Genomic DNA, 22,210 nt, shown 5'->3' with positions numbered 1-22,210 from the left:
GGGGTGAGGTTAAAAAAATGTACGTAGCAGTCATATGAAAGAGGTTAAAGCAGGCAAGAGAGTGCTATAGGGGTTTTAAGGATTCCTGGGTTAGGTAATGATAGCCATTACATCAGATGACCTGTTGAGGTCTAGTATATTGTGTCTTCATGAGTAAAGGAAGTCCATTAAATAGTTGCATGGAAACAACAGGAGAATGAAAGTTTGGTTTTCATTCCCTACTTGGGAATATTTTAGAACCGCAAATTCTTCCCTATAGAGCAACATTACAATTATGGTTAGCTTAAGAAAAGTAAAATAAAAACAGAATAGAGAGCCAGTTTTGATTCTGTGGTTAAGGCGAGAAACCAGAAAAACATGAGTTCTAGAGTCCTGCCATGGTCACAAAGCCAGTTGGGTGACCCTGGGCCAGTCCCTTTCTCAGCCTTTAGAAAAAGACTTTTAAAAACTTGGCAAACTACTTTCAAAAACTGGCAAAGAAAATAGTAGGGACCTGTCAAGTTACCAGGGATCATCATTCAAAAAAAGCATAGCTAATGTATAAAATGAATGCTTGCCAATAAGCTTCTGTTCAGACAGGATGGAGACCAGTTGTGACAGAAATATATTTCCAGGCTCAACAAATTTACTATTATTTGCAGGGCAGCCTGAGTTGGGCGAAGCCATTTTACCATATTTTGTTTAAGGGTTTCTCATAGTCAAGTAACTAGAAATTAATAGGTTGCTAGTCTGATCAGCATTGCTGAGGTGCAAGAAAAAAAACCCATTTATGAGAACTGCTGTAAGCCACAGGATTGAAGTTGTGTCTCTTGCCCAGTGAAAAAGTTGGAGAGCAGGGATAAAAGATGTAACTTCTTAAAGGGATGCTTTCCTATCCTGCAAATTTAATATGTGACATGGGTTTTCCTGCTTGAATGCTGATTATAAATATCCATATGAAATCACACGAAAATATTAATAAAAAGGACGATGCTTATTCGTAACAAGCATTCTCAGGTTCAAAGAACTTCCTTCACTTACGGAGGAGGAGGAGGCTAATCTTCATTGCTGATACATTCTGCCTGTTAACAGGGCCTAACCAAGCAAGTTTTGGTAACATTCAGGCTTGGATTTGAATCAACATTTCCTGATAACTAGTAGTGCCATCTGTTTGCCAACTTTTTTAGAGCTATTATCACAAAATGGAAAATTGTTTTTTTTTTTTTTTTAGTATCTGAAATGTTTAAACAAGGGAGATCAGTCATAATGACAAGCTCATAGCCCTGTAGCCCATCTAAGATCTCCGTAAATAATCACTGTACACACACAGTGTAGACAACTCCAGGCTTGGTCAAGCAGCAGTGGACAAGAGTTAGATTAGGTAACCCCACTGATCAAATTGGATATGACAGGAAGCAAGAGTTACATCTCTCATCCCAAAACTCTATACGTGGCCTAGTTCATGCATGGCATTAGTATCTGGATCATAATCCCATTGAAAAAATTGCATTGGTTGGGTTCACACACCACTGAGCTATACACAAAAGTCAGACACGCTAAACCTTCCTGTTTGCTTAACCTAAATGCATGTGCCAGACCCTGCTTTCCTATATAATTCCTAGACACAATCTCAAAGCACCTGAATGCTGAGCAGCCATACTTCCCATTTGCTCAAGTGGATTCTAGATGATACATTTTATCTCTTAAAAGCTGCCAGTAGTAAAGTATGTAGTAAGTAAGGAAATAGCATTCATATTAACCAGCCAATACTTGCCATGCACAAAATTGTTCCATATTTTAGGGATGTGTAAATTCACTCACGGTATAACCCAGAGCAGATGTGTACATGTCCCAAAGGATTTTGAACAGTTAAATAATTGATTTGGTTTAGTTTACTTTATTGTCATTGTACCTCATACAACGAAATCAAACACCATCTTCAGTGCACATCATGACCATGACCATGACCATGAATACAAACACAAATGCACATCCTTCACTCTTTACACATTGAACCAAAAAACCCCAACACCACACCAACACTGCACTATACAGCAGAATTCAAAAAAGCTACTGCCCTGGGATAGAAGCTGTTTTTCAGCCTATTTGTCCTTGTTTTTATTATTCTTTACCCTCTGCCAGATGGTAATAGTTTAAAAAAAGGGTTTCCAGGATGAGATGGATCTTTGAGAATGTTTTGAGCTTTCTTAAGGCAGCAGGAGCTGTAAAGCTCTTCCAAAGAGGGGAGAGGGCAACCAATGATCTTCTGGGCAATGACATTAACCCTCTGGGGTGCTTTCCTATCTGCCACTGTGCAATTGGCAAACCATATTTGCTTCCTTCACCTTGGTGTTGGAGATATCCTGCATTTCAATTCCCAGATGTCAATGTTTCTCAACCTTGGCAGCTTTGAGATATGTGGACTTCCCATTCTCAGAATTCCCCCAGCCAGCATACTTGGGAATTGCAATCCACATATCTTAAAGCTGCCAAAGTTGAGAAACAATGACCTTTGTTGACTGGAAAATATGGAGATCAGCCTGTAGGAAGCACCAGGTTGGAGAAGTCTACTTTAGGTTAGAATCCACACCTTGTGTTAAAGTCTTTCAAGCACTGACAATATTTGGTTGGCTTGTATTAAACCATTAATGTTGGGTTATAACTGAGGCCCTCTTCAGAGAAAATGGGCCTTGCAAATGAGTGTCTGAAGACTGGCAAATGCTTATAGCATCCATTTCACCCTTTTAAAAATACAAGCCCCCACCTGACATCGAGAAAAAGTTATTCCAACATCTTAGGCAGAGAAGATACTAACCCTTTTATTTGCAGACCGTGGTTCTGCCTTTCAGTTTCTGTCTTTCAACAAAGGAGGGCAGTAGGAAGGCTGCAAGAAATGGAAGGAATGACAGATTTTATTTTCTTGGACTCCAAGATAACTGGGGTTAAGAAAATAAAAGATACTTGCTCCTTGGGAGGAAAGCTATGGGAAAGCTAGACAGTATATTAAAAGGCAAATACATCATCTTGTTGACAAGTGTATAGTCAAAGCTACAGCGATGCATGGTTGTGAGAGTTGGACAATAAGAAAGGCAGAGCATCGAAGAATTTATGCTTTCAAACTGTGGTGCCTGAGAAGACTTGAGAGTCCCTTGGACTGCAGGGAGATCAATAACCCTAATCCTAAAGGAAACCAACCCTGACTATTTGGAAGGACAGATACTGAAGCTGAAGCTCAAATACTTTGGCGACCTAGCGAGAAGGAAAGACTCCTTAGAAAGATCCTGATGCTGGATAAGATGGGAGGCAAAAGGAAAAGGGGACTGCAGAGGATGGTTAGATCGTGTCATCAACACAAGGAACATGAATTTTAAGACAACGGAGGACAGGGGGCCTCGGGCTATGGTCCATGAGGTCACAAGGAGTCAGACATGACTTAGTGATTGAACTGCCTTCCTTATAAATAGGACTTAAAGCAGGCTGATGTGATAAGGGGATGTTTGTACTTAGTCTGTACATGTTTTGTTCTATACTGTGGGTGGAGAGGAACTGGGATGGGGGGGGTACAGTCAGTATTGTAAAAAGGTGCAACTTGCCACAGGTAAATTAACTTGTGTCAAGTTACTGTCTGGCTATCGGGACTGAAAGAATATATGAACATCACTCATCTCGTAAACATCTTCCAAAGCATCAAGATGACAAAAATATTGAACAAATTACACCCATTGTGTAAAATAATATACAGGTAGTCATCAACTTATGAACATAAGTGGGACCAGAATTTCTGTTGCTAAGCAAGGTGGTTAAGTAAGTTACCTCCAAATTTTATGACCCTTTTTGCCATGGCTGTAAAGCAAATCACTGCAGTTGGCGAGCAAATTGTGGATGTGGTCGCCAAAGGAATCTGGCTCCCCCATTGACTGCCTCTTGTTAAATACATGCCAGTTGCCAAGGAGCCAAATTTTGATCATGTGACCATGGGGATCATAAGTGCAAGGACCAGCTATGTCATCTTTTCAGTGCCGTTGTAACTTCAAACAGTTGCTAAATGAATGGTTGTAAATTGAGGACTACCTATAGTAAAAGTAAACTTACCAAAGGAAAAAGGAAAAAAACACTTAAAAAAGGGATGTATTTAATTCTGTAAAAAGTCATTTCTGTGTGCTATAGTGGGTCTGGAGTTGAGAATTCTCCCTTGCACAATTTCAATTCACATTAAATATATTCTTACCTGGTCCTGAAACATTTACAAACTTAATAATTCTCTGCACAATTACACATCTTAGGGCAAATCCAGAAAAATTCTTGTTGCATTCTTGTGCAACTGAAAATAGAAGGAATAAATACTTACTAGATGCACGTGATCCAGCCAAAGTTAAGCACTTTACTAATTCTAAAAGGGAGAAAAAAATGTCATGGACTTACCTTTGATTGGGGAAATGTTCTTCCAAATGTTCAAATGATACCGTCAAATCTTTCCTCTGAATATCAAAATAGTATTACAACTTGGTTTGTAAATTGTTACCAATATGACGTATACCTACAGGGCATGCAAGTGTATCTCATGGTTGGCTTGGCTCCTGCAAATCTATGTGGGGGTTACCCTTGAAGACAACCCAGAAGGTTCAACTGATCCAGGATGCAGTGGTGTGAGCAATGATGGGCATGTCTCAGTACTTCTAAAAACCTACAGAGCATTGGGCCTGGTTACTCGAGGCATCATCTATTTCTCGTAGTATCTGCCCAGCCAGTTCGATGTCAAAGGGTTGACATCTTATTGGGACTTCAGAAGCACACATCTGTGGCAGCACCTGCCCTCTGGAATGAGGCTTTGCCCAAAGTCTGGATGCATATCCTCCTCCATCCCACCCCCCGCTGCTTTTTTAGAAGATCCATTCTTCACTCAGGACTGTGTTGAGGAAGAGTGAGAACCTTCACTTCATTGTGCTTGCTGTAATTTAGAGTTGTTGAGTTGGGTAGTGTATAAATTTCATAAACAACAGCAATACAATATTTACAATTCAACACTACCCATGTCTATTCAAAAGTAGTTCCCAAGGGAGGTGTTCTCAGCTAAAAAGTCAATTCTTGCATCTCCTTTAATTATTAGTTTGGGTCACTAATAATCACAAGAAGAAAATACCCCATCGGGAAAAGAAACCAGTAGCTTCATAGACAGAATACAAGTTTTGGTGCATTCATTTTAACTAGTAACTGTAAGGCCCAAGACAGTACAATAATCATTTTACTATGTACAGGGAGAAGGGAGTTAAGGAAATAAAGACAGATATTCATACTCCATTCTTTACATTTGTGCACCCTTCATTATATTACTAAAGGCTTATTTTTTTATTGTAGTTACTAGTTTTATAAATGAAACACCAGAACAATGCACTTCAATTTGTTCAGTATATTGGTTTTTTTTCCTCTGAAGTCTTAATGTCTGCATTTGTATTATCAACTGGTCACAGATATTTTTTAAATCCTTTTCTTTAATTAACCATTAACCAATCAAGTGACATCCAAATGATTTAAAGGTAGGTAGAGGAATGAAAAGCAGTAAAACCTTTGGGGTTATTTACATTGGAGATATGAATGGTCCCAACTGAGGAAGAAGCACATGGCTTCATTCATTCATTCAACTATTTTGCCTCAAAAGATCAGAATTAGCCATACAGTGGTTTTCTGTGGAAATAAAAATTGGACTTGGAAAAAGAGTATAGATGCTTTTGCACTTTGGTGTTGAAGAAATATGAACAACCAAGAACATATAAAATGAATCATTAAATCAATCCAGAGTTCCCACTTTGATGCACAAATGACCAAGCTCAATTTTGAATGCAAAGATCCAGCTCCTGGAGAAGTCCATAAAGCTGGAGAAAGTGGAAGGAGAAAAGACTCCATTGAAGGAGCAACTTGGGGACAGGTCAAGAGTTAACGTCAACTTGATGGCCATGAATCAATGACAACCAAAGCTAAGACTGATAATTCTACCTTCCTGGGTATGGAAAATGTGGGAATAGTGGGACAGAGAAGCATGAAATTCAAAGAGGCCTGCAGGTTTATCTCTGAACCGAGAAGAGATTCATTCTGCAGAGAAGGTAGAAGATGATCAGGACTTGGAACTATGTTGGAATGAGGTTAGTCCGAAAGGTGCTTTTTCAGAAGGCAACTGGACTTTCTGGGTTTTCTTTGAAGATGTTTCACTTCCCATCCAAGAAGCTTCTTTAGCTCTACCATCAGAGCTGAAGAAGGGAAAGGTCTTCAAAGAAAAACCAGAAAGTGCAGTTGCCTCTTGAAAAAAGCACCTTGGGGACAACCATGGCCTGGATGACTGAGAATCTCCATAGAATGAGGTTAGTGTTATGTGACTGTTCTCACTGGCTCCCAAAGCAACACTAGGTTATAATATTTAGGAACTGCACTCACACAATATAGTTCCTTTATCACCTCATTTTTTGATATCAGACAATAATTAAACCAAAAGGGGCAGGGCGGGGAAAGGTAACATTAGCCAAAGCATGGCGTTTTCTGCAAAAGTCACCAATTATGTTCCCTACTGACCGAAATAAACATGCCACGTCTACAGGAGCTGACAGCTAAGGAGGACTGGGCTGGGACGGTAGACCACGAGGAAACTCCAAGGCTGCAAACTAGACGAAAATCAATCTCCAAAAGCGGGCAAGAAAACGGCTTTTGCACTCAAAATACTCCCAAGAACTTGGCTTGGAAGGGGGTTCCTTTTTTTTAGCGCACCTTTTTTTAAAAAAGTAACATTCCTCACCCCCCCCCCTTTTCACCACGCGACTTCATATACATATATATTTTTATTACAAAGACAGCTCAGGAAGTCGGCTTTTGGGGGGGGGAAAGCATCCTCCCGGCCCAAATCAGCCCTATTCTCCCTCTCCCCCCCCGCCAGAAGTTGGAAGGTGTGGCCGCGCTTTTAACCCCGAACCTTTACAGCGCGTGGGAGGGGGCGGGGCTACCTGGGGGTTGAAGGGTGGGAAAAAGGCTTTCCCCGCGCATGCGCTTTCTCCCTTTTTCTCTGCCCCCTCCCGGTCTTTCATTGTTGGGCTGGAGATGACGTCCTCTTTCTGGGTGGGATAGAGGCGCGGCGAGGCGCCATCGGGTGGAGGGGCGGGTGCGCTGCCGGCAGCCTCCGCTCGGGCTCCCCGCCCCGTCCAACCTCCCTCCCTCCCTCCCTCCCTTCTTCCTTCCCTCCCCCCCTTCTCCGGGCCGGGCTGCTGGATGAAGGCGGCGGCAGGGCCAGCAAACAAAGGCGGCGGCGGCGGAGGAGGAGGAGGAGGCAGGGGGGCGGGATCCTAGGCGAGCGGAGCCGATCTGGGGGCGGTGCGGCGGCGGCGGCAGCAGCCCGAGAGAGCGCCCCGAAGCCGGAGGCAGGGAGCCCGTCCCAGGCTGGGGGGGCAGCAGCAGGAGGAGGAGGAGGAGGAAGAGGCGGAGGAGGGGGAGCTGCAGGCAGCCATGCCCAGCGCCATCTACCAGCTGGATGGAGAAGCCTCCCGCTGCTGCCCCCCGTCTGGCTTGGGCGGGCTGCTGACCCCCCAGATCGCGCAGCAGCCGGCTTGTTCCGGCAGCAGCTTCGCCCTGCCTGCCGGCCCCGAGCAGCCCAGCCTGGAGCCGCCTTCCCCACCTCTCCTGCAAGAAGCCGAGGCGCCCCTCCGAGACTCCGTGGCGGAGCTTTCCTTGGCCTTGGAGCAGCTTTCCATCTTAGGGCTGGCGGCAGAGGAGGAGGAAGAGGAGGAAGGAGAAGGCGGGAGAGAAGAAGCGGAGGAGGAGGAGGCGGCGGCCAAGGAGGATGGAAGAAGAAGAAGAAGAGGAGGAGGAGGACCACGACCCGAGGACGACCTGATGGAGGCAGGTGATCCAGGAGGGCTGGATCCCTTCGGCTACCATGGGCTGCCTCCCCTGGCAGCAGCGCCGCCCGCAGGTGGGGGCCTGGTCCTGCTGGAGGCCGAGGGCAGCCCCCCAGCCTCCAACTCCGTCTCCCCCGTGGAGATCCTGGGGGCCTTCCCGCCCCATCTGGGACACCCCCCTCCGCCACAGCACCCCCTGCTGGCCGGGCAGCTGGGCATCATCGGCAGCCGCAAGAAGAGTGTCAACATGACGGAATGCGTCTCGGTGCCCAGCTCGGAACATGTGGCAGAAATCGTGGGCCGTCAAGGTAAAAAACAAAAAACCGTCCAAGAATGCAAGAAGAGTTGGTTGGTTGTGCCCATCATAAAGTTAAGCCCATCGGTAGGAAAGGGCGGGTCCCCCATCCTTAGTTTCTGCCTCCCCCATCTGCCCCTAGTTCCTCTCACCCCCTCCCCAATTACTCAGCAATCTCCTACATAGTTTTTCAAAAGTCTTGGGAGGGTTTCGTTTTAGGTGGGTTTGTCCCTTTCTCTCGGATTTATTTGGGGATGAAAAGAGCTTTCATTTTTTTAAATTTCATTTTATTTTTAAAGCAACATCCATAGCACCCATCCCATCTTTGTAGGAAATAAAACAAACTGCTGGTCATTTTGTTTTCTGTTTTTTTTTTTTAAGGAAAACTTTGGAAGGGGAGGTGAGCCTGCTTGAGGCAACTGATGTATGTGCACACCCCAATCTTTAAGGTTGTTTTATGTAAGCATTTAGAAATGCTGCATTCCCCCCACCCCCCCCCAGATTGTAGCTTTCTAAATGTGAAAACTGACAGACTTCAGTTTTCTCTCTATGCCCCAAATACCAACTTTTCCAGCTTTTGTGTGGCTAAATCCAGCCATATTTGGCTTTGTATTTCTCTTCCTTAATTCAAACTTCACTGAAATCTAGAAAACCAAGGAACGCCTAATTTCTGGGCCTGTTCCATTTGGCTTTGGGGAGACTTTAAAAGCTTCTTTGTTCTTTCGTGTGACAGAAATGTGGAGAGGAAGGAAGGAAGGAAAGAAGGAAACTAAAAAACTTTCGACATTTACAGTTGGAAAAATTATTCCAGAAATAACAATATTCCATTTCCACTTATTTTCCATTTGTTTTGAGAGAACCAAGTGAGCATCTTTACGAATTGTATTTAAAGTAGGTAATCCTTGTTTTAAAAAGACAAGGTGCTACACACATTGAGGAGATACATTTGAGCAGAGGTTTGGATGCTTGTTGTTCTTTCTGGACGAGGAGGCTATAAGAAGTTGGCAAACTCGACCCACCTTCTGGAATCCATGCGGAATTGGTGTCATCTGTGCCCCATTTTTCAGGTCCCGCTTCTTTTGGGACCCATGTTGTTCCTTTTGCAAATTGCTCACTCAGCATAATTCCGATTATTCACATTCTTGCCTTCTTTCCATACATTTTAACATTTTGATTTATAAAACCCATAAATTTTTTCCTTAAGCAGCAAAGGTATAAAGAAAATGAGCAAGTTTCAATGGGCAAAGATGAGCGTATGGTGGGCCAAATCTTGAACTGATGCTCCTCTATCTTCCTTTGCTGGTTTTGCATTTGAAAGCTACCATAATAAATGCCAAAATATATTGTAGAAAAATGTACCTTTCCTTTTTTTTCCAAAGCTGGAACATTTTAAGACATTCTCCAAGTATCTAAATAAGAATTACTCCACCTCTTTGTTTATAGCCAGCCTAAGTTGTGTAACATTTTTGTATTTTTAAAGTTCGTAATTTTGGGGTCTGTATCAGTCTTTTCCCCTTGTCAATGGGGCACATATCTGCCCTATTGTTCGCTTTGTTAGCTGAGACCATGCTGTGTTGAGCGCGGTGACATCACGCTCCTTGTATCCTATTGGATAATTCTGGAAGTACCCCCCCCTTCCCCTCCCGCCCCTATTTGGCCACGCCCAATTTATATTAGGCCATGCAGCTCGCCTTCCAACTTTTTTCTGCTTTTCCTGTCTTAGCAGAAGTCAGGATTTAATTCCTCAAGAAGGCAGCCTGAGGTTTTTACTGTCCAATCAGGTAAATCTTCTCACTATCTCTAGCACATAAAGTGTGATTGGTTAGTGGCAGATAAAACACAGTGTTTGCTCAGAGGTATCCTTTTTTAGAAAATCTGGTCCTGCTTGTAAATAGTGATGTTGACCAAATAGATTTTGATTGCAGTTGTATTGCTCCTTAAAAGATTAAAAAAAACTAGATGTTTTTATGTAACTCCATGAAAAATATGCATGAGGAATTCTTTTTTAAAAAAGTTATTGCTAGCATACATCCAACAACAAATTTAACAGAAGAAATTAATCTGGTAAGTAAAGTTTAGTTGTGTAGTGCAAAATATACAATTTAAACAATATAGATTTTGCATTTCCTTGTATATTTTTGTTAGGTAAAAGATTTCTTAGGTATCTGAATTTTATGTAGATTAGCACAATCTTCAGTCTTGAAAACGCACACATAGATCCCCTATTCAGCTTCAAGTTTTTAGCTCTCATCAAGAAACAGAGTTTCCATCCCTTTTCCTTTATGACCTGAAATTCAAATTTCACTTCAGGTATGAACCCAGATTCTCCAAGTTTGTTCAGCCATCATGCTTTGCTGTTAAAAGATGAAGTACCGTAATTAGGAAGGGGGAAAAAAAGGCTGATGCCTTCTAAAGTTTCACCTGCAGGATAGATATTGGGCCAAAAACAATTTTAGGGTCATTTTCCTCTGTTTGCTTTTTATTTTTAAAGATGGCATCTTGCATTATTTTTTATTCTGAAGGGCCTAAAAACATCTCATGTCAGTCCAGAAAAGACCACTGTTCGAAAGAATGTAGCATCTTCTATGTAATGAACTTTTATTTTTAATTACTTTCGTCCAAGGTTGTTGAAAAGACCTTCCAAAATTAAATCTGAACCCAGTGAAATCAGGCACATAATAGACATGCAATGTGATTTTTCTCACTTTGAAAGATTATCTCCTTCAAGAGTGTCATGGAAAAATAGATCCATTCCTTTTTTTAAAATTATTTTTAATTTTATTTTATTTTCTTTCAAAATCCGTAGTACATTGTCTGGGTCAATTTACTTTATACAAAATCTTGATAACAATGATGATATTAAATATACATAATATTCTTTCAGCTTACATTGTAATTATAATGAATTCTATTTTGTGGAAGAATATAAAATAGTGTTTTTCCAATTTCTACTTTCTATGTGTTATTACTAGCCTCTAATAAAACAATTCCCATATTAAGAGATATTATGTATCTATTCATCATCTTATTTTTTACTTTTTAAGCCTTCGTAATAGTAATCTTGACTTCTTGATTTTGCTTATACATATTAATTATAATAGCTTCTATCATATAACAGTATGCATAGTAACATTTTCCAATTTTTAATGTCTAGCTCTATTTTTTAGTCTTTACTAAAACAAATCCCATATTAAAACGTATTCTGTATCTATCTACCAACATGATTTCTGCAATATAGTGGTCAAAGTCTGGAATGCCCTACCTGATTTGGTTGTCTCAGCTACAAATTTTCACAGTTTCAGTCACAAATTGTCTTCCGTGGACCTTACTTCATACTTACGTGGTCAGTAGAAGGGGCGTGCATAATTATGTGCACTAACATGCCTATCATCCCTGTCATTGTATATTTATTCTCTTATTCTTGTTCTCATTTTTGTTTGACAAATTCCAATAAATAAAAATAAAAATAAGTCATCTCTTGCCCTTTTTCGTATTTCAACTCTTATTGACTTTTTGATCAGTCTCCCTTGCTCCTCCCTTGGGATCTTGTACGAAATCCTGCTTTTCTTTCTGAATCCCTTGATGATTTTTACTTCAGTGGATTGTGATGTCCTTCTTGACAGGTGGAACTGAGTCTTGGAGAATGAATGTTGCCTTGCGAAGTTGTTTCCTTAGCCCCTTTGAGGGCCAAATACAAGTAGTCTTTGACATATAATCACAATTAAGCCCAAAATTTCTGTTGCTAAATGAGACAAGTGTTAAGTGAGTTTTGCCCCATTTTACAGCCTTTCATCCCACAGTGATTAAGTGAATCACTGCAGTTATTAAGGTAGTAACATAGTTATTAAGTGAATCCTGGCTTCCCCTTTGACTTTATGTCAGGTTCCGCGTCAATAAACTGAGAATAACCACAAACGCGCTTTGCTTTGCCTTTGAAGTGTTTATCGGGGTTTAATTGTCCAGGTCACAAAAAGTGATTACGTGACACTAGGATACTCAGGCTGTCATAAATACATGCCCATTGCCAAGCGTTCAAATTTCGATTACATGACCATGGGGATGCTGCAACGGTCATAACTGTGAAAAAAGTCGTAAGTCTTTTTTTTCCAGTGCTGCTGTAATTTTGAACAGTCTCTACCGCCCCTGTCCTATTGTTTCTTTTATTGTTCATATATATATATATATACATATACATATACATATACATATACATATATATATATATATATATATATATATATAGTTTTCACGGTACTTCACATGTATGGCATTCAGCTTTGTTCGGGTATTTTCCCACATCATTGTAGTTGTGCTTTTAAAGTTGTAGCAACGTTTCAGCAGTATAGATACAGAAGCCTGATGATGGCAGATGAGATTCTGCCGAAACGTTACTACAACTTTAAAAGCACAACTACAATGACGTGGGAAAATGCCCAAACAAAGCCGAATGCCATACATACATACACACACACACACACACACACACACACACACACACACTCATAACTATGTTTTTACTTATACCTATTATCTTGTAAGCAGTTGACAAACCAAATAAAATAAATAAAAATAAAATAAATGAATGATTGTAAATGGAAGACTACTTCTAGTGATACCTGAGGAATACTAGACAATACCATGGCCATTACTGTGTTCTGCACATAGGTAACAGAGCACTTGTAAGCAGCACAGTTATGGGGACACCTCCCTAGATATTTTGTCTTTTCCTCAGACCTTAACAATGGAAGGCTGCAAAGCAAAACACCAAAACACCAGACATGATCTTTAGCCATCACTGGGCCCCATGAAGGACAGAAGCATTCTTAGAAAATAAAACAGGATGGGTGGTTGCAGCCCCAGCTTTATTGGGCTCTTTTGTCCATCGGACTAAAAATAAGGCAGAAATGGTAGAAAGTATCTTCTACCCAAAGCCAGGAAGAATAATGAATAATAATCTCTCCATTCCAAGTGGGGCTTTGGGATCAACCATGCCCTCCCACCAGAGGTAGTATTCAGCAGGTTCTGACCAGTTCTGGAGAACAGGTAGCGGAAATTTTGAGTAGTTCGGAGAACCAGCCAATACTACCTCTGACTGGCCCCGCCCCCATCTATTCTCTGCCTCCCACTGAGTCCCAGCTGATTGGCCGGGTCTTCTTTGGTTGCCCTGCACAGGAGAACGGAGCTGGAAAGCAGGTTAGTGGGGTGGGGAGGGAATGGGATTTTGCAGTAACCTCCCCGCAGGAGTGGGGTGGGAATGGAGATTTTGCGGTATCTTTCCCATGACACGCTCACCAAGCCACACCACACCCACCAAGCCATGCCCACAGAACTGGTAGTAAAAAAATTTGAATCCCACCACTGCTTCTCCCACTATGGAAATCATTCTGTGAGAATGCCTACAACACTGTCAAAGATCTGAACGTGCCCTTCAGCCCAGGTGCAGCCAACAGGTTGTGGCCCTCATCCTTGTAACTCTTTGCGGCCTAAGTCCAGTTGAGCTGTCAATAGCCTTGCTTAGATTCATTGCTGGACTGCATAAGGTTGCATAAAGCCATTGGCTGAATTGAAACGGATGGGTATTAGATTTTTATCCCGCCTTTATTAGTGTTATAAATAATTCAAGGCAGAAAACATATCTAGTAGTCCTATTTTCCTCCTGTTTTCCTCACAACAACCATCCTGGGAGGTGGGTTGGACTGAGAGAGCAGGACTGGCCCATGTCACCCCACTAACTTTCATGCCTAAGGCAGGAGTTGAACTCAGTCTCCTGGGGATTGGCCCAAAGTTATCCAGCCAACTTTCATCCTCAAGGTGAGACTAGAACTCACAGTCTCCTGGGGATTGGCCCACAGCCAGCTTTCATGCCTAAGAGAGAACTAGAATTTCATAGTCTCCTGATTTCTAGACCAGTATTTTCACCATTACACCAAAATGGTCAATGGGTCAATAAAAGATTTAGCCTTTGTTGTACAGAGGGCTGGCTCAGGAATTCTGGGAACTAAAGTCCACGAAGGGCCATAGTTCCCCACCACTGCTTTAAAATGTCACATTCCAAGGTCTTCCTGGACTTTTTTTGGTATTCCTGGATCTTTGCAAGATAGAATGGCCAAAGTGTTTTTGCAGGACAATGTGGTATATCTTGGCGCTTTGGGGTCCTATTGAAAGATTCCAAAAATTGAACCCAGGACCTTTACAACCCAACCCCCAACGGCTTTGCTATTCAACTATGAGTTCCCAGGCTGTGTCTCTCGCCCACTTGTTGGTTATACCCACCCAATCAAGTCACATTTCTAGGAATTGTAATTCTAGGGTCAGGAATAGTCCGCCTAGTCAGAGTCTAAGCAATCTGCTTCAGAGCTTAATCCTGTGGTTTGTGAACAGAAGGGAAGGGAAATTCCAGCCAAGAATACTTTGCTCTTAATCACACATATGCAAGCTGCTCTAGAAGCATACAAGTGGTCCTTGACTTACGATCACAATTGGGATCAGAATTTCTGATGCTAAACAAGGCAGTTGTTAATGAGTCACACCCACTTTGATGGCTCTTTTGCCATGGTTAAGTGAAATACTGAAGCTGTTAAGTTGAATCACACGGTCGTTAAGTAAATCTGGTTTCTCCCATTGTCTTGCCTTGTCAGAAGCCAGCCCGGAAAGTCGCAAATGGCAATCATGTGACACACACACACACCCAGATGCTGCAGCTATCATAAATATGTGCTAGTTGCCACGCCCCTGAATTTTGATCATGTAACTGCATATGTTGTGACAGTCATAAGTGAAGGGACAAATCATAAGTCACTTTTTTCAGCACTGTTGTAGCTTTACAAATCTAACAAATAATCAGAATTGGAAGGAACCTTATGAGTCATCTAGTCCAACCCTCTGCCCAAGCAGGAGACCCTACACCATTTTTGACAGTTGGGAGTCCAATCTCTTCTTGAAAGTCTCAAGTGACGGCGCTCCCACAACTTCTGAAGGCAACTTCTGTTCCATTGGTTGATGGTTCTCACTGTCAGAAAGTTTTTCCTTATTTCCAGGTTGAATCTCTCCTTGTTCAGTTTCCATCCATTATTCCTTGTCTGGCCTTCAGGTGCTTTGGAAAATAAATTGACCCCTTCCTCTCTGTGGCAGCCCCTCAAATATTGGAAGACTGCTATCATGTCTCCCCTGGTCCTTGTCTTCACTAAACTAGCCAGGCCCAGTTCCTGTAACCGTCCTTCATATGTTTTAGTCTCCAGTCCCCTAATCATCCTGGTTGCTCTTCTCTGTACTTTTTCTAGAGCCTCAACATCTTTTTTATAATGTGGTGACCAAAACTGGATGCAGAACTCTAGGTGTGGTCTTACTAAGGCTTTATAGAGTGGCATTAGTACCTCCCTTGGTCTTGATTGTATCCCTCTGTTAATACAACTTAGGATTGCATTAGCTTTTGGGGCTGCTGCTGCACACTGCTGGCTCATATTTAGCTGGTTGTCCACTAAGACTCCAAGATCCCTCTCACAGTTACTGCTATTGAGCCTGGTTTCACCTTTGAATGGCCACTGTATGTAAGTTGAGGACTATCTCCATGCCTGTCAAGGCACTGCACAGAGAATCCTTCCACCCATGTCCCCGGTATAGGATAGGGGTGTGAGACTTGATTTCATTGAGGGCCACATCAGAGTTCTGTTTGGCCTCAGGGGGCCGGGGTGGGCGTGGCCACCTTGACATCACTTGTGTCGGGGGCATCTGTGATGGCCCAAGTGCTCTGCCAGCAAAAATGGGCTCCAGAGCTCCATTTTCAGCTGTGACGGCCTCCTGCTGCCCTTTGCCAGTGAAAACGGAGCTGTGGGTGCTCTGAGGCCTCCCCTAGCTCCATGTTCTCTGGTAGAGGGTAACAGGAGGCTGTTGCAGCAAAAAACAGAGCTCACCCTCCCAAACTCCATTTCTGCTGGCAGAGGCCCCATGGGCCAGTCTTTTGCTGTGTCTAGGGCGGTCCCATGGGCCCCATCTAAGTACCCCATGGGCCAGATCCGAGCCCCGGTAGGTAGGTAGTTTGACACGCCTGGTATAGGAAATTGTATTAACAGAGGGGTACAATCAAGATCAATTGAGGTACTAATACCACTCTATAAAGCCTTAGTAAGACCACACCTGGAGTCCTGCATCCAGTTTTGGTCACATTATAAAAAAGATGTTGAGACTCTAGAAAAAGTACAGAGAAGAGCAACCAGGATGATTAGGGGACTGGAGACTAAAATGTATGAACAACGGTTACAGGAACTGGGCCTGGCTGGTCTAGTGAAGAGAAGGACCAGGGGAAACATGATAGCAGTCTTCCAATATTTGATGGGCTGCCACAGAGAGGAGGAAGGGGTGAAGCTATTTTCTAAAGCACCCGAAGGCCAGACAAGGAATAATGGATGGAAACTGAACAAGGAGAGATTCAACCTGGAAATAAGGAGAAACTTTCTGACAGTGGGAACAATCAACCAATGGAACAGAAGTTGCCTTTGGAAGTTGTGCGAGCGCCATCACTTGAGACCTTCAAGAAGAGATTGGACTGCCATTTGTCAGAAATGGTGTAGGGTCTCCCACCTGGGCAGGGAGCTGGACTAGATGACCTACAAGGTCCCTTCCAACTCTGATTATCTGTTAAGTACCTGTGAAATCCTCCTCAGAACTTGAGCTTGAGTACCTCAGACTGAAAAAAAAGAAAGGAAACTGGACAATTAAGTTCTATTTATTTGTTTATTTGGAAATTTATATTGCCACCTATTCGCACATGGCAATTCAAGACACCATGTGCGAAAAGGTTTTGCAGCAATGCTTTCCATAAATTGTGTTCTTTTTTAAAAAAAAACCAGGTTTTTTTTTTCTTTTCCCTCCTGCAACATTTGTAAGAACAAATTTCCTTTCTCATAAGATTGTCCTCAGGATCATCTATTAAAAATAGTGATAGGAAGGGCAGCAATTTCCTGTCCTGATCAGCGTTATACATATTCAGTCATAATCTTCCTCTGTCCGATTTTCTCAGACTCCCGAAAAATTTAGTATTGCGCACATTTTTTTTCAGGCATACCTTTTTGTGTGTGTGTAGTTTTTTGGGATGTAGACAGCAAAGATCACAGTGGATTCACCCCTATAAAATATTAGGTCATTGATTCTGAAGAGAAGAAAATAAATAGAAACTAGGTATAAGATTAGTAAATATATCAAGCACCTTATAATAATGGAATAATGGATTAGGGGCAGATAAAATGGAGGAGTTTGCAGAGTGCGAGTAAATCCTTGTAAGCTGCCAGGAGTCACTGCAAGTGAATTTGGTAGCATCTCAGTAGTCCTCGATTTACAACCATTTATTTAGTGACCGTTCAAAGTTACATCGGTACTGAAAAAAGTGACTTGAGACCGTTTTTTACACTTATGACCATTACAGCATCCCCATGGCCACACGCTTTCAGGCGCCTGACAACTGGCCTGTGTTTACGACAGTTTCACTGTCCTGGGTCACTTTTGCAACCTTCCCAGCTGGTTTCCGATAAGCCAAGTCAATGGGGGGGGAGCCAAATTCACTTAACGACCTCATGATTCACCTAACAATGGCAAGGATTCACTTAACTGAGGCAAAAAATGTCATAAAATGACCATAAAATTTTAACAACTGCATAGTGATGGACGTTTTAGGCTCCATTGTGCCTAAAATGTCGAGGACTATGTGTATAAATTCTCTTCAATAACGTTTGGCACTCCTTTGACCCAACAGGGCACAGCGGTTGCCAACCTGGATAATATCAAGAGGAGGCCAGACCAATTCTCTGAGTAACCGTGGCTAGTCCATGTGCTATCTGATGATCTTTGTTTTCCACAGGAGAATCTTAACCCCTCAGGATGGGGAAATGTTCCAGTTTGCTTTGTGAAAGCAGAGCATGAGGATAAAAGAGGCTTTTGGTCACATTAGTGATTGCAAAAGTGTTTTTCCCAATCTGAATGGCCGAAAAGTGCCCTCTGTGCATCCTCTTTTGTGTCAGCAGTGCTTTTTAGAATAAATTAACATTGGGAGGCTCAGCATTTTATGTGGAGGCCTTCGTGTTATTTATGAGCAATAAATATTCATCATATTAACGGTTAACATGGAGCTTCTGTGTACAGGAGCAATACAGGTAGTCCTCAAATTGCGACCGCATTTGGAAACAGAATTTCTGTTGCTAAGCTAGATGGCCTGTTAAGGGAGCCACTCTCGATTTTACAGACTTTGGCCACAGTTGTTACGTGAATCAAACAGTTGTTAAGCGAATCCAGGATCCCCCACTGACTTTGTCTGACAGAAGCCAGCTTTGGAAAATCACAAAGGATGATCACCTGAACTCAGGATGCTACAACTGTTATAAATGCTGGTCAGTTGCCAGGCACCCAATTTTTGATCATACGACTCTGTGGATGCTGCAACAGTTATAAAGTACAAGAGCTGGCTGTAAGTCACTTTTTTCAGTGCTGTTGCAATGTCAATCCGTCACTAAATGGATTGTTCTATACCAGATCCCAAAGACCAGCAGCAAAACAGGGCGAAGGGCTTATTTTCTATTCTAACCTCTTCCAAAAATTTCTGAGGCATCAAACTACTTGTTCTGATCTCTGGGAAGTAGCCCTGGGTTTTTCTTGAAATAGCTCCTCCAACTTGCCTGGGTTGTACAGCTGTAAAATCCAGCTCCGTTCCTTTTGGATGCCAAATGCTCAAAAAGAATTTAAAGATTAAAAAAACTCCGAAAAGATATGAGGAGGACGACAACAAAAAAAGATAAATTCTATAAAAATAGTCCATGTCTTTATTCTAGGGAGAGAGGGAGTTGAGATGCGTTCTTGAACCATCTAGGTTTTTTTTTAAAAAAAAAATGACCTTTAAAGCAAACGAAAATCTACTTTCTTTAGGGATGGAACACGTACATCTCTACACGCTGCTGAACTATCGTGTGTAAGCCTTGCTTCCCTTCCCTAAGGATCTCCTCTTCTATTAAAATAGAACAAGTTTCTAGTCCATACCAGTAAAGGTAGTCCACAACTTACAGTCATTCCTTGAGTGACCATTTGAAGTTACGACAGCGCTGAAAGAAGTGACTTACAACTAGTGATCGCACTTATGACCACTGTAGTATACCTATAGTCATATGACCAAACTGTAGGGTTTGGGCAACAGGCATGTATTTACGATCGTTGTAGCATCCCAGGGTCTTGTAATTGCCATTTGCAACTTTCCCAGCCGGCTTGTGACAAGCAAAGTCACAAATCCCCATGTTGGCTGGGGAATTCTGGAAGTTGGGGGTCCACAAGCCTCAAATTTGCCAACATTGGAAGCACTACCATAAGAGGAAATGGAGCATTTTGCCTCTTGATTCTCCCCTCTCTATGGAAAGGGTTGGGGGGAGAAAGGGAGGGGATGAAATTTGGGGTTCTTAAGAGGTGCTTTAAAATCTGCATTTTGCCCTTAAATTGTCCAGTTATTTAAAATAGTAAGAGGAGAAAAGGTAGTTCCACCTCTTCCAGAGGATTACAGTACAGGTAGTCGTTGACTTATGAGCACAATTAAGCCCAGAATTTATGTTATTTAGCGAGATAGTTGTGAGTTTTGTCCCACTTCATAACCTTTCTTGCCACAGTTCTTAAATGAGTCACTGCAGTTGTTAATAACACAATTGCTAAGTGACTTCCCGACTGACTTTGCTTGTCAGAAGGTACAAAAGGTGATTTACATGACCCTGGCACAGAGCAATCCTCATAAATACATGCCAGTTGCCAAGCATTCAGATTTTGATCAAGTGACCACGGGAATGCTTCAACAATCGTTAAGTGTGAAAAAAACGGTTGTAAGTTGAGAACTATAGATGGAGTGCTTTGGGGCAGGGGAAAATGTGGCCTCCAGGATTTGGAGGCAATTCTGGGAGGTGGGGTGCATTGCATCTGAAAGGCCCAGGTTGGGATAGACATAAAAATTCTATTTGTTGTTATGGAAAGCTGTTTTTTGACAGCGCAATTTCTTATGCAGCGATACATTTCTAACCAAGACTAAAATTTATAAATAGAGTTCTCCATTAGCTGACATGTCCCTTTTGTTCTTCTCGTCTTCGATGTCTCTGTCTTTCAGGATGCAAGATCAAAGCCCTGAGAGCGAAAACTAACACTTATATCAAAACACCAGTGAGAGGAGAGGAGCCCATTTTTATTGTAACGGGGCGGAAAGAAGATGTGGAGATGGCCAAGCGAGAAATCCTTTCAGCTGCCGAGCACTTCTCCGTGATCCGGGCCACTCGCAACAAAGTTAACGGCATGGCTGGCTCAGTCCTGGCGCCTCCGAACCTCCCCGGCCAGACTACCATCCAAGTACGGGTTCCTTACCGTGTGGTCGGGCTAGTGGTGGGCCCAAAGGGAGCGACCATCAAGCGCATCCAGCAACAGACACACACCTACATTGTGACCCCAAGTCGGGACAAGGAGCCGGTGTTTGAAGTGACGGGTATGCCAGAGAATGTGGACCGGGCGCGTGAGGAGATCGAGGCTCACATCACCATGAGGACGGGCTCCTTCATCGACATCAACATCAACAACGACTTTCATTCCAACGGCACTGACGTTTGCCTCGACCTGATGGGTGGCAATCCGTCCAGCCTGTGGTCAAAAGCACCTCACCCTACCCGGCGGACTGTGCCCAGTTTACGTAACGATAACCTCGGTTCCTCGGGTAGTGCTACCTCGGCCACCGAGCCTTACTTTGGGGGCCATGTGGTTGAAAGCCCCCCCACAGGCTCCTTTGTTTCCAACAACAGCAGTTACTCATTCAGCGAACCTCCAGCTCCCGGACTGGGCTCTGATGACGGTGATTTTGGGTTTGACTTCTTGGCCTTGGATCTCACCACGCCAACCACCATCTGGTCCCCCTTCGAGGCTCCCAGCAATTCCCTCCAGGCCTTCAGCAGTTCTTCCACCTCCTCAGTGAACGGCAATGCTCAGAGACGCAACAGCACGCTCAGCACCTCCGCCACACCTCGGCATTCACCCACCCTTCCAGACCCTGGCGTGGCTCTGGAGCATCCTTTGGCCCGGCGCATCCAGAGCGATCCAGTCAGTGCCCTGTCCTGGCTGCCGGCCCAGGGCTCCATGTCATCCTTCTCCAACAGCACCGGCTACTCATCCTCTTCCCCGTTACCAAGCAGCATCTCCGCCACTTCTGGCTCGCCTACTGATTCTAACAGTTCAGAACGGGCTCACAAGAATTCCCGCGAGTGCATGGTGTGCTTTGAGAGCGAAGTGATTGCTGCCCTCGTGCCCTGTGGCCATAACCTCTTCTGCATGGAGTGTGCCATGCGCATCTGTGGCCGGGTTGAGCCCCAGTGCCCTGCCTGCCACGCACCAGCCACGCAAGCCATCCATATTTTCTCATAGCTACTGAGTGGGTGGGACTCACCATGCATTTACTGCCCCCCCTGGCCCCCCCACCACACACTTCCTTTCCCTCCAAAACAAACCCACAAGAACAACAAAGAACATGGCTTTTTTCAAGCATCTAATTGTTTATATCAACCTTTTTTGGGAAATCAGAACATGCGAAAGAACCTGGAGGGGTGGTAAGGGAAATGGAGTATGTCCTTTTGGATCTTGCCTGGTGAAAGGAGATATGTCGAGGTAGAGCGAGGGAAAATAATATTGGTGGTGGGAGGGGAAGATGACGGGAGTCTTCACCATTTAGGGCAGCTGTCAGAGGTGTCAATGTCAACTCCCAGAATTCCCTGTCACGGCCATGGCTGAGAATTCCGGGATTTGAATAGACGCGCCTGGGGGCTGAATTGTATTTTGTGCTTGGCAAGAGCCAGCTTTCAAAGCTGGGCAAAAAAAAATATATCTGTTCAAATATTGTTTACAGAATAGCTTTAACTCTCAACCCCATAAGCACAGGCTGGGTTGGGTTAAATGTTTGCTGTTCCTCATGCCCTTTTGCCCCAAACAGTATTTCTTTTTGCAAAGATAAATCAAGCAAAAGTCCATATTGTGCACTTTTAAGATTTCTTTTTCTTTCTTTCTTTTTTCTTTCTTT

At 43.2% G+C, this 22,210-nt stretch overlaps 1 protein-coding gene across 1 annotated transcript; it reads left to right on the top strand.

Moving 5' to 3' along the window:
* Window positions 1–7,327: 7,327 nt before the first annotated feature.
* MEX3D (mex-3 RNA binding family member D) lies at window positions 7,328–22,003 on the top strand. Its single transcript, XM_026698967.2, has 2 exons — window positions 7,328–8,161; window positions 20,267–22,003. The coding sequence occupies exons 1-2, from the start codon at window positions 7,462–7,464 to the stop codon at window positions 21,559–21,561; spliced, it is 1,995 nt and encodes a 664-aa protein (XP_026554752.2). The 5' UTR covers window positions 7,328–7,461; the 3' UTR covers window positions 21,562–22,003.
* The last annotated feature ends 207 nt before the right edge of the window (window positions 22,004–22,210 follow it).

Source organism: Pseudonaja textilis, chromosome 1, assembly GCF_049901715.1.
Source record: "Pseudonaja textilis isolate UNSWEBS1 chromosome 1, rPseTex1.2, whole genome shotgun sequence".
Taxonomy (NCBI): Eukaryota; Metazoa; Chordata; class Lepidosauria; order Squamata; family Elapidae; genus Pseudonaja; species Pseudonaja textilis.
The sequence above is the reverse complement of the archived record's forward strand: the minus strand, read 5'-3'. Positions and strand labels throughout refer to the sequence as shown.